This window comes from Vicia villosa, linkage group LG7 (assembly GCF_029867415.1).
Source record: "Vicia villosa cultivar HV-30 ecotype Madison, WI linkage group LG7, Vvil1.0, whole genome shotgun sequence".
Classification (NCBI taxonomy): Eukaryota; Viridiplantae; Streptophyta; class Magnoliopsida; order Fabales; family Fabaceae; genus Vicia; species Vicia villosa.
This window is the reverse complement of record NC_081186.1, coordinates 52,755,886-52,768,120: the sequence shown is the minus strand read 5'-3', so window position 1 is coordinate 52,768,120 and position 12,235 is coordinate 52,755,886. Positions and strand designations below refer to the sequence as shown.

The 12,235-nt window shown below is 35.0% G+C and overlaps 2 protein-coding genes across 2 annotated transcripts; one reads left to right on the top strand and one right to left on the bottom strand.

Annotated features, from left to right (window-relative positions):
- The first annotated feature begins 6,798 nt into the window (after positions 1-6,798).
- On the top strand, positions 6,799-8,356 carry LOC131617223 (RING-H2 finger protein ATL52-like). The gene has a single exon (XM_058888562.1). The coding sequence runs from the start codon at positions 7,183-7,185 to the stop codon at positions 8,257-8,259; it is 1,077 nt and encodes a 358-aa protein (XP_058744545.1). The 5' UTR covers positions 6,799-7,182; the 3' UTR covers positions 8,260-8,356.
- Positions 8,357-11,483: 3,127 nt separating this feature from the next.
- On the bottom strand, positions 11,484-12,029 carry LOC131619058 (secreted RxLR effector protein 161-like). Its single transcript, XM_058890201.1, has one exon. It carries the CDS (start codon positions 12,027-12,029, stop codon positions 11,484-11,486), a length of 546 nt encoding a protein of 181 aa, XP_058746184.1.
- Positions 12,030-12,235: the final 206 nt, after the last annotated feature.

The window sequence follows — 12,235 nt, the reverse complement described above, 5'->3', positions numbered from 1 at the left end:
CACACCTTTATAGTAGCCAATAAAGATGCATTATTTTGACCTGGTGTCAAGTTTAGATCGATCCTCATTGGAAATATGCACATATGCTGGACACCTAAAAATCCTCAAACTAATCAAATTAATCGGGTTACATGTCCATACATTCTCTGCGAATTTTCCATCCAATGAAGCCCGTGGTGATCTGTTGACTATATATAATGTCATATTAAGTGTTGTCTAGAAACCTTTTGAAACACCGGCATTCAACCGAAGGCACCTTGTCTTCCCCGTTAGAGTCTTGTTCATCCTCTATACAACATCATTCGACTATGGTGTCTTCCTCACATAAAAGTGCCTTTGGAATCCATTATCCTCACACAAATTCATACATTTCTTGTCATTGTATTCGGTTTCATTATCAGACTGCAAATACTTTATTTTTTCCCTGTCTGGCTCTCAACCTATACCTTCCACAGTTTAAACTTAGAAAAGAACTCAAATTTATATTTCATAAAATAAACCCATACCTTACGAGAAAATCATCAGTAAATGTCACAAAGTACCATAAACCTCTAAGGAAGAGCTCTTTTGTAGGCCCTCAGATGTCAGAATGGACATAGTCTAAGATTCCAATAGTCTTGTGTTGCCCGATCCTGAAACGAACTCTACACTATTTCTCAAGAACACCATACTTGCACAATCCAATTGTGAAATTGCGAATACCCTTATGTAGTTCCATCATCCCAACTTCAATGAGATGACCCAAACAAGTGTGCCATAGTTTAGTTGCATCATTATCATTTTAAACAGATGCTACTTCCCCCATGATGGTGCCCTCTAACAACTTATAAATGTTGTATGTAGACCTCTTTACTATCATCACTATCATTGCAGACCCTCTTGATGTCTCTACTACATATGCCCAAAATGAATAATCATTCCTTTAAAGAGTACCCATAGAAATCAAATTCTTCTTCAATTCTAAAACATAACGCACCTCACTCAATGTGCACACGCCATCATCATCCAAGGAAATTTTAATTTTCCTCTTTTCTAGTGATGGTACAAGTTTTATCATTACCTAAATAAACAAAACCAAAATCACATAATTTAAAAGAGTTGAACAACTCCCGGTGCAGCTTCATATGGTAGGAGCATCCAAAATCAATTATTCATGCATCAAAGCACTTTGTAGATGAAATACAAAGAAAACTCTCTTAACTGTAGAAACCATCCTACTAAACTACATTTGATAAACTATTGTAACCTGACTTGTTCGTTCAGTCCCTTTTCTAATAGCCAATTCGATTGCAATCATAACATGCTGCTATTTTTCTGTTCTTAGACTTGAACCTCTTTTTATTTCTAGAATGCACTGCCTTACCCTTGACTCTGCCACGGTCTTGACTTCCCTTCATAAAACCTTCACCTGAACTTCCTTCACCTTCCTCTACACTTTGGCAATGTTGTGCGTGTTGCAAAGGGGTAGAAGAAATATAATTCGTCTTAATTGATTTCTTTCTGTATGTGAGAGTGGTCACCAAGTGATCATAAGAGTTTGGTAAAAAGCACATTAAAATATTGTCCTTATCCTCATTGTCAACCTTCAGACCAAGTCGTATCAAATCAGGAAGGATGTTATTGAAAGTGTTGACATGAGCCTGCAAATCGCCTCCTTCCCGCGTCTTCAGGCTATGGAGACGTTACTTCACAAACAATTTGTCCATGAGCATCTTGGACATGTACTGATTTTCCAGTTTATCCAAAACATCCTTCGGAGTTGTGAAGTCCAGGATATGATTCATCATATCATCATAAACGCAAAGTCTTATTAAACCCGCTACCTTCTCCTTCATCTCGTTTCAATTAATGGTTGTGATGTTTGTCGGTTTCTCATCACGAAGCACCTTCTAAAAATTTTTTTAGCCGACATATCCTTAATCCTCCTTTGTCATAAATCAAAATTTCTTGTTCTGTCAAACTAAGTCACTTTGAATTTTGCACCTCCAGGATTAAGCGTCATTTGATACTTGTTATAACAGTAATACAAATACATATCATAGTAGAGAGAAACACACAAAATTTTTATTCACGCAGTTCATCTAATGATGCCTACCCTGCGACTGTAGAGTGACTATAGTTTCCTTTATTTATGTCTTATGAATTGATTGAATTACAATGTTACAAGTCCGATATAATTATATAAAATAATTGTCTAAAGCCTTAATCCTAATTTCCCTCAAGAAATAATTATCTCTACCCACAATTATCTCAACAATATGAGCTATACACTTAACAACCTATAGTTATCTCAATAATGCATAATTATCTTAATAATATGAGTTATACTCTCAACAACTCATAATTATCTCAACAATATATAATTATCTCTACAATAGTGTTTTTCACTAGGGAGCATTGATACATAGTGTTGGACTATGCACCTTTGTGGAAGACACGCCACTTATTTACCCAAAACATTAAAGTGATAGGTGAGTGGGTTCTCTCACTTATATATTCTCAAGTCACCACATTCCTATCCAATGTGGATTATTTCCCGACTTACTCACACTTGCATTATTATTCTAACACCCTCCCTCAAGTGTGAGTTCATAATGCTCCCCCTCACTTACACTTGTATCGCCGTTACCTCTTATTGGGCAACGAGACACCTATTCCTGGACATTTCGATACAAGTAATTTGTTCCTTTTCTCGAACCAAAGGCTCATGATATCATTTGTTTGAGGAGTTTTTTCACTAGGGAGCATTGATACATAGTGTAGGACTAGACACCTTTGTGAGAGACACACCACTTATTCATCCAAAACCTTGGATGAATAAGTGGCGAGTCTCTCACAAAGGTGCCTAGTCCTACACTATGTATCAATGCTCCCTAGTGAAAAAACTCATCCAAAAAATGATATCATGAGCCTTTGATTTGAGAAAAAGACCGACTTACTTGTATCGAAATGCCTAAGAAGAGGTAACGATGGTACACGTGTAAGTAATGGGGAGTATTGTGGACTCACACTTGAGAGGAGTGTTAGAATAATAATACAAGTGTGAGTAAGTGGGAAACAATATCACATTGGATAGGAATGTGGTGACTTGAACCTTTATAAGTGGGAGAATCCACTCACCTATTGCCTTAAGATTTTAGGTAAACAAATGATATATCTCTCACAAAGGTGAATACTCCTTAACTTTGTATCTATGCTCATAATAAGTCCCCCAACATAAACTCTTTTTATATGCAATACAAAGTACCAAGGCAATTCTATTTTTATATTTTAGTTATGATTGTTTTCTTAAAGTAAAAGTAGTCTAACACCTTTACTATTATAGCTTAAGTATTGAAATATATCTTTACGCATAAGTTAGTCCCAAACTTGAATAGAAATATACCAACTGTTAGGATCGTGGGAGGAGAATATATGCAAAGTAGAATTAAAAAAAAATAGTTATGCTAAATTCCCAAAACAAAAAAGAGAAAGCGACAACAAAGCACCATAGCCATATTTTACCACTAAATAGCAAAAGTACAAGTGTCCCAACAAATAGATAGATTCCAAATTAATTTATGCAAATTATGTTTTTCAGTGAACATTGTCGTACCACATGGCACAAGTAAAAATAAACAAATTTCTCTAATATTTAACAACTCTTTTTTTGGTTTAATTTATGCTCACTGTTACTAGGCTAGCCTAAGTGATGCATTTAATCCAAAAAATATAAAATTTATTATATAACTTAACTTCTTATATGTCAGGTACAACTAACTTGACGGCCAAATCAGCTCCACACATAGCATTGCAACAATTAATGAAAAATCTTAATCTTTAAGTTTTTATTGCAGTTTATGAATGACTTAAACTGAATGCATGAGATTCACTACATTCTAGATTTTCCGCATTCACCTAGGCATCAACATTGATAACAATTAGATTGTGATCTGTCAAGGTAGAATCAAGAATAAGAAACTTAAAAAAGAAAGACATCTTCCAATGCGGTGTTGAGTCTTTTCAATATAGCATAGGGGAGGGAATTTGTAAAGTTAACACTTCAATATTCAAATTAATTTTTTTATAAAACTAAAATATATTAAAAGAAAATCGATACACAATAAAAAGTTGGTGGACTAATCCAAGACCCACTAAGAACCCAAAAGAATTTGAATTAAAAAAAACAAATTTAAAATATTTTTAAATTAGTCATTTCTAATACAGTAAAAAAACAAAATAAGTCAATGATGTAGATGTGCGGTCTATAATTGCAAACTAATTCACAACTATTTTCTTCTCCATATATGTCTAATAAAGAAAGACATGTTAGAAAGCATGTTAATGCAAACATGTCATTTGGTTTTAATTTGCTAAGGCGCAGAGTCAAGTTTGGTAGAAGGAAAAGTCTGGACCATCATAAGATAATTTGACTCCACCCAAAGCCTAGGTCAACTTTTGATTTTCGCTATCTCTACTGCTCTTGACACCCCCACAAAATTTAGCAAACAAAAAAATTTCCCGAGTAAGAAATTCAACAAAGGCTAAGATGATTAGACTATTGTTATCTCTAATAATACTTCCATAGCCTGCAACACTAGAATTGGGGAGTGAACTCCATAAACATTACACTAAATCCAATCTTTGGAAGGAGGACACCAAATAACCACTTTGATGGTTAGAGCTCTAGGAAGCTGAATTGGAATGTTGAAAACCTTGAGGAGAACAAAAATCATCCCAGTAGGCTCTTAAAGTTAGCTTGGTGTTAGTGCTTGTTAGCTTGACCTGCACCTTGATTTGAGAACAAATTGAATTGAAAAACATCTCCTTATCTTTGAGTTGGATTGAATTTCTTGCAACCCAAATGGCATTGATCAGAAAAATGATCAAAGCTTTGAGAGTTAAGGCACATTGAAGGGATTTATTGTTACTGCAAAATAATCATAAATCATCAGAAGAATTGAACTGCATATTAGAGTTAATGATTATTCTCAACCAAGACTAAATTTTGACAGCAAAAGCACAAGAGATGAAGAGGTGGTGAGAGGTCTCATAATTTTTATTGCAAAGAGAATAAACAGATGCCAAAACACACCCTTTATTTTGGAGATAATCATTACCTAGAAACTTATCATGCATTAATCTCCATATCATTAATGATTTTGAAAGAGTTATGTCTTCAAACCATATGTCCTTTGCCCAAGACAGAGATGGATACAATCAATTTTTAAAAATATAAGTTTCTTTCAAAGACAAATTCCTTGTGCCAGAAGTCTTCCAAATCATTTGATTATTATTGTCAACAGAAGAAGTTATGGAATTCACTCTGTCTTCATGGAAGTGAAAATATCATGCCAAGCAGTTGGGAAGGACCAATCGTTATGACTACAAAAGTCAAAAACTTTGGTGTTGAGATTGAACTTTGATGGAAGGGAATCCAAATGCAACTCATTAATAAGAGGTCCACCACACCAAGAATCTTTCTAGAAATTGATGCTCCTCCAATCCCCAAGAATCCAACTAGAGTGGCTTTAGATAGTGTTGTTCCCAAACTTCATACCCTGTCAAATTAAAGATGGAATGTGATGGTTTATAAAGGATGTTGGTCTATTAACTCTGCCCCTAAGTAAACATGTTTAATCTTCCTTAAAGGTGTGCAAGTCCTACCCCAACTTTAGGGTAGAGATCTAATTTAGACAAATGACAGACACGGGACCTAGGCCATGTGAAGTTTTGGGTTGGCATACCTTCTTCCTAGAAACTGTCGCCAATTTTCTCTTGCAAACATCACTACTCCGAATTAAGTTCCTGGAAGCTAATTCAATAAACCTTAAGAGAGAAATGAGCCAAGAATAAACAAAAATATAATGAGTTATCATATTTAGAAACACAGTTTGAACTAACAAAGCTCTGCCTACAGTAGATAGAAGAGAGACCTTCCAAGCCGACGATTTACTGATCATCTTGTCTACAATGTGCTGGAGGTGTCTAACCCTGACTCTGTATTTGAAAATAGGTACTCCAAGGTAATTGAAATGCAAAATGCCTTAGGAGAAACCATTAGATCCCACAATATTGTGGAGTCTAAATGTACTCATATTGACACAAAAATATTTGATTTAGCAGTGCTAGAAACCTATCCAGATACCTAAGTATACCTAGAGAAAATAAAAGTGAGAGTTTGAATGTTAGAAGTAGTACCTTTGAAAAAAAAGAATATTATTAGGAAATAGAATATGACTTGGAAATGCCTCTACTAAACACTTCCTCTTCCAAACAAAACAATAAAGGTGAAAGTGGGTCCCTTGTCAAATAAGTGAAATGTTTGAAAAACAATTTAGAGTAAGTGAAAAAACACCTAAAACTAGCGCATGTGAAACTTATATAGGGTGAAGTGTTGAAATCGGTCCCGATTAATATGACACATTGTGAAACTCATTGTTTGGTTAGATATGATGGTGGAAGATTAGTTAGAGGCTAGGATCAGATACTCCGTATTTGACTGAGGTTTCACTTGTTCCCAACTCGTTGCCATGTCTTTTGTGTTGGACCCCATGATTAGACATTTGCCAATGGGTCTCGCGAATGGGAAAAAACATGTAAATTTATTTTTTTTTAAATTATTAATGTCTAACTAAAACTTATTCAAGTATGATGTTAACATAACAATCTCTATTGTTTACATTAAGGTAGAAATTTTGCAACGTATGAGAATTCATAGACATAAAAAAACACAAAGAGAAATAATTGATCATGTTAATAAATTTCTCAACCAACACAAGTACACTAGCACACACCTCATTAACTAGTCAACAAACATTTCTAACCAAGAAAGATGAACTATACTATAGAAAAAAGAAAGCTACGAAAGAAAAAGAAAAAGTTGCAATAACCAAAAGAAAAGTTAAATTGTTCCCATCATAGATCCCGTTTCCCTTGTCTTTGTCTTGCTTTCCATCTAAGCCTCTTACCTCTTTCTCACGTTTTCTTTTCCTTCCAAACAAATTTGTTTCCATCTTGCAAGTTTTTCTGTGCCATCTCTTCTTTCTCCTTTCTCTACCACACATAATCTTCAACACCAATATATCCCTTTAATCATAGCTTCAACATGAAACTTTTTCTGTAATATTATATAACTCTTGTTTGTATTTAACTGCGATGCGATTCGGTTTGAACCCTTAAACCTGTTAACCTAGTGTCTCCATGGCCCGACCCGATTATCCGACAACATGGATTCCTTACCTAAACAGTAAGGACTGTTCACAAGGTTTTTGTAGCATGTACTGTCCACAATGGTGCTACATAGTTTATCCTCCTCCACCACCACCAACGTTTCAATACCCTGATGATGATTCAAAACCATATTTTTCTCCTCTTGTTATTGCTATCATGGGAATTTTAGCCACGGCTTTTCTGTTACTAACTTACTATACTTTAATATCCAAATACTGTGGTCGGAGAGATTCCTCAGGAAGAAATAGCACTGACCCGGTTGACGAATTCACGCAGAATCGCCGCGAAAACTGTCAAGTTTCGACTTTTGGATTAGATGATGTTCAGATTAAGTCCATTGCAGTGTTCAAATACAGAAAAGGCGACGGTTTTTTCGTTGGTACTGTCACTGATTGTTCCGTTTGTTTAAGTGAGTTTCAAGATGATGAAAGTGTTAGGCTTTTACCAATGTGTAACCATGTTTTTCATCTTCCTTGTATCGACACATGGCTCAAATCGAACTCGTCTTGTCCTCTATGTCGCGCTAACATATTCACTTTGAATCCTTCAGCACTACATGTTGCAGCTTCTGCTACGGTTGCAGCCACTGCTACGGTTATTGAATTTCCTTCAAGAAATGAAACTTTTTCGGAAGATGAGCAAATTGTTGTGGAAGAAACAAGGATGCATCATCATAGGAGTGTTGATTCGAAGGCGCTTTCGTTGCGCGCGTTTAGTGATTTGTGTAATTTGCAAGGTGGGAGAGAAAGAATAATTGAAATTAGAGATGAGGTGTGTAGGTCAGTTTCTATGGATCATTCACTTCAAAATGGTTTTTCAATTGGTGATGTGTTGAATATGAATGAAGATGAAGATTTTTGTGAAGAAGGATGTTCAATGGATTCATCAAAGAGATTAAGAGGAGAAAGTAGTAAGTCAAGGTACAAAAGAAAGGTGTTGCACTGTGTTAAGAGTCCAATTGCAATGAAGAGATCATTTTCTAGTGGAAGATTTTCACTTGGTAAAACAGATAGAGGAAGAAGAAACCATGAAATTTTCCCTGTTTGAAAATTTATGTTTTATGTTTACTTTTATCTTTTTGATGATATATTATTAATAATGAGATAAATCAATTTTTTGTGTGTAGCTGTCTTATAAATGTTACTAGTTTATTTTGGTATACTTGTAAGGTCAACAATGTCACCTATAGAATACCATATTATTCTTAGATAATCAATAATGTCACTAATAGAATACCATATTATTCTTAGATAATGCTTTATGTTTTCTTATTTGTTTTTGATAAGGTTTGTCTTATTTGTCGCAAGACGTGTTTGGATATATTTAGGGAATATACGATTCATTGTAAGGAACTTTAAGACTTCCAATATTTTCTCACATAGGGTATGATGGGTATGCGGCCTCTTTCCATGAATGCCTATTTTCTCACATAGGGTATCACCTTTGTGACACCCTTCTAAACCCAACAATTATTTTATTAATAATTACACATAAATCACCACATTGGTGTCACATCTTCATATAAACATCATAATAACCATTCCTGCTCTGTAACACGGGTTCTCAAATAACTAAATTCAAAATTCTTTAAATGATACCACCATAAAATTTTCATACTTCGAAGCGGAATTCATTGTCTCAACTTAATTTTATTTATTCAAATAAAACTTCATTGCAATGGATCGTGATCTCTAAAAAGAGTTGTCCAACTCATTGCAAGAATGATTTTTATCTTTAAGGATGCTTTTGAAAGTGCCTTAAAGCAAGTGAAATAGTTTTATCAGACTTTGCCAATTTCTCGAGATCGAGTTCGTCTTAAGCATGACATGGAGAATAGGAATGTGTTTTTTTCTAGGACTAGTTTGTCCCATTTTTATCAATATACTTCTATTTGGTGTATGTGTGTGTGGCTTTTACGTCATCGTCCTATAATGCATATACATCTTAGTTAGTTATTTACTCCCAATATACTTGATTTGTGATGATGTTTCTGGTCTCGGTTCTTTTCTCAGGGACTTGAATTTTCCTCCGAGATTTATGACTCAAGTTTATTAGAAGTCTCTTTGGACCGTAACCGGCCAAGGTTCGCTGCCCCTTCCCATATCCGGAAGTGAAAACCCGGTTCAAGGTGGATTTATTGGTGGACCCTTCGTGGCCTCGAGAGTGGCTACCTACCAAGAGAGGGAGGGTCTATTATTTTTTATTTTTAAGCTTGCTTTCTTTGTGTGAGTGTTTCTGTGTGTGTGTGTGTGTGTGTGTGTGTGTGTGTGTGTGTGTGTGTTTTGTTATTATGGGGATTCTGATGGCTTTAGTCATACGCATATGGCATTTTTTATAACATCAAAGTGTTTTTGTGGTGGGGCTTTGATTTTTCTAGACGTACCCCAGACTCAATGTTACCTTTCATAATCAAGTGGTTATAATACATTTTAATTATTTCATTTTTATAAATAGAGAAAAACGTAAATTTAACATAACCAAGTGGCAAGAGCACTACTTGTTGGCCTTGAGATTTGTGATCCTTACTTTTAATTTTGCCTATATCATATATTTTTGCTTGTTCGGTTGAGGTGACTTGCTCTTAAAATTATGGCACTTACAACAGATGTCAAGACAGATGTCCCAACAAGACACAATTTCAAGATAGATGCTATAACATCTTCTAACTTACAACACACTTATCAAAACTAGAAATAAATTGCAAAGTGATAAATAACACAGTGAATTGATACCCAGTTCTGTGCAACAACACTTAATCTGGAGGCTACCAAGTCAGGAAGGAAATTCACTATTAGTAGTACTAGTTCAAAACCTAAACAGTCCCAATTTACAACTTCTCGCCTAATCCCTACTCAGTGCAATTTCTACCTAGAAATCAACATCTAGAAATGAGAAATCGACATCTCACCTCCAATCACCGTAGTGATAAATAAAAGTCACCTCCAATCTTCTCCTTTCTGAAAACAGCTGCAAGATCTTTACACATATTAGGAACAAATCAAATCAAATCTTAGTTTTCTAAAAGAAATATCAAAGATTCTTTTTCTAAAAATAGAGACTAATATGCATTTGTCCTAAACAATCCTTGATTGCCTGCACCTGTAATGAGTATCTGAATATTCTATATTCTCATATTTTTCCATAAAATCTTTCAAGGATAAAAACCACTCTGAATTGTCAATATGTTCTGGTGTAGGATGTCACGACATCTGGGAGAACACCTGTCAAAACACAAAACAGCTGAACCTATTATGACAGTAGGACAAGATGTTTCAACATCTTGTTCAACATTAGTTAAGAACCATGTTTTAGAAAAATTATGCCAATTACAAAAACCGTAGAACTAACAATATCCCCTTGGGCAAATTTAGATAAAACAACCAAAGCATAGTTAAGTCATGGAGATAAATCATATTTACATGATAGCATGTAAATTTTAAAAAAAAAAATACAAAGATGTATCACAGATGCACACCAGTTACACAAACAAGGTCTTCTTCAAAGCTCTTTGGAGCTTGTACAAACAGACATGTCCATTAATCCCCCTGTCATACAAAATCAGTAGTCCCTCTCAAAGGAACACCAGAACATGAACTATTCAAGTTCATACATCAGAGGCATAGGCAGCAAAAAATAGTTTTTTAAAAGTCCTCATATTCAGTAGGATGTCAGAACATCTTGCACACATTCTTCAATCTCCAACAGGATGCCAGAACATCTTGCACACATTCTTCAATCTCTAGTCTTCATTTTTTTGGTACTAGCAGCACAATCAACCAGCATGATGGACTATCATGCTCCCCCTAAATAGTTGCAGCAGGAAACCACAATAGCTACTTTTCCCTTAGCAGCAAAAACACTAACACTTTACTCCCCTTTTTTAGCCAAAAATTGACAAAAAATAGAGTAAATGTAAACATAAGGAAGCACACAAATATTGCAATCAATAAACCCACACAAACACAGTTGGAAGCACACACAGCAGAACACCTTTATATGGTCTTCCATCTCCTGCCCCTGTCAAAAATCCTTCTACATTCCATGTGCTGTCTTGTAGAGACCTTATGTTCTATCCCTTGTCTATAGCAAATTGAGTAGGCTTTATCAGACTCAGAAAATAAAGGAAAGATGCAGTAACAACTGCATTCCTCCATGTTTGTAATTTCTATAGCTCTTCAATAATGCAGACTCCCAATTCACCTCTAAGCTTTTCAAACTGATTAGCATCCAAAGCTTTGGTGAAAATATCAGCCAATTGTAGTGGGTATATGCTATAGAGTGATTACTTTATCATCAACCATATCTCTGATAAAATGATGACGAATGTCAATAAGCTTGGTCCAGATGTGTTGAATAGGATTCTTTAAAATATTGATAGCACTAAGATTGTCACAATATAATGTCATGACATCTTGTTCAACATTATATTCCTTCAACCTTTGTTTCATCCACATCAGTTGTGAACAGCTACTTCCAGCTACAATATACTTAGCTTTAGCAATAGACAGAGAGACATTGTTTTGTTTCTTACTAAACCAGGAAATTAGATTGTTAACCAAAAAGAAACATCCACCAGGTGTTCTTTTTCTATCATCAGCACTACCAGCCCAATCTGTATAATAATACCCTATAAGCATAGAACATGAACCATGATAGTACAATATCCCGTAGTCACTTGTACTATTAATGTACTTAAAAATTATTTTTATTTGATTGATGTGATTGGTTTTTGGCTCAAGTTGATACCTTGCACATACACCTACCGCAAACGTGATATCTGGTCTTCTAGCTGTAAGATATAGCAAACTTCCAGTCATACTTCTTTATAAACTTTGATCAACAACAACCCCTTCTTTATCCTCTAATAACTTCAAATGAGTAGGAGTAAGTGTCCTCTAATGACTTGCATTCTCTATCCCAAACTTCTTCACTGTGTTCTTTGCATACTTACTTTGAGAGATGAAGATGGAGTCATCCATCTGTTTTACTTAAAGTCCAAGAAAATATGTCAACTCACCAACAA

Coding starts and splice junctions, on each gene's coding strand:
- LOC131617223 (XM_058888562.1), top strand. CDS start 7,183: ATGGCCCGACCCGATTATCCGACAACATGGATTCCTTACCTAAACAGT.
- LOC131619058 (XM_058890201.1), bottom strand. CDS start 12,029: ATGACTGGAAGTTTGCTATATCTTACAGCTAGAAGACCAGATATCACG.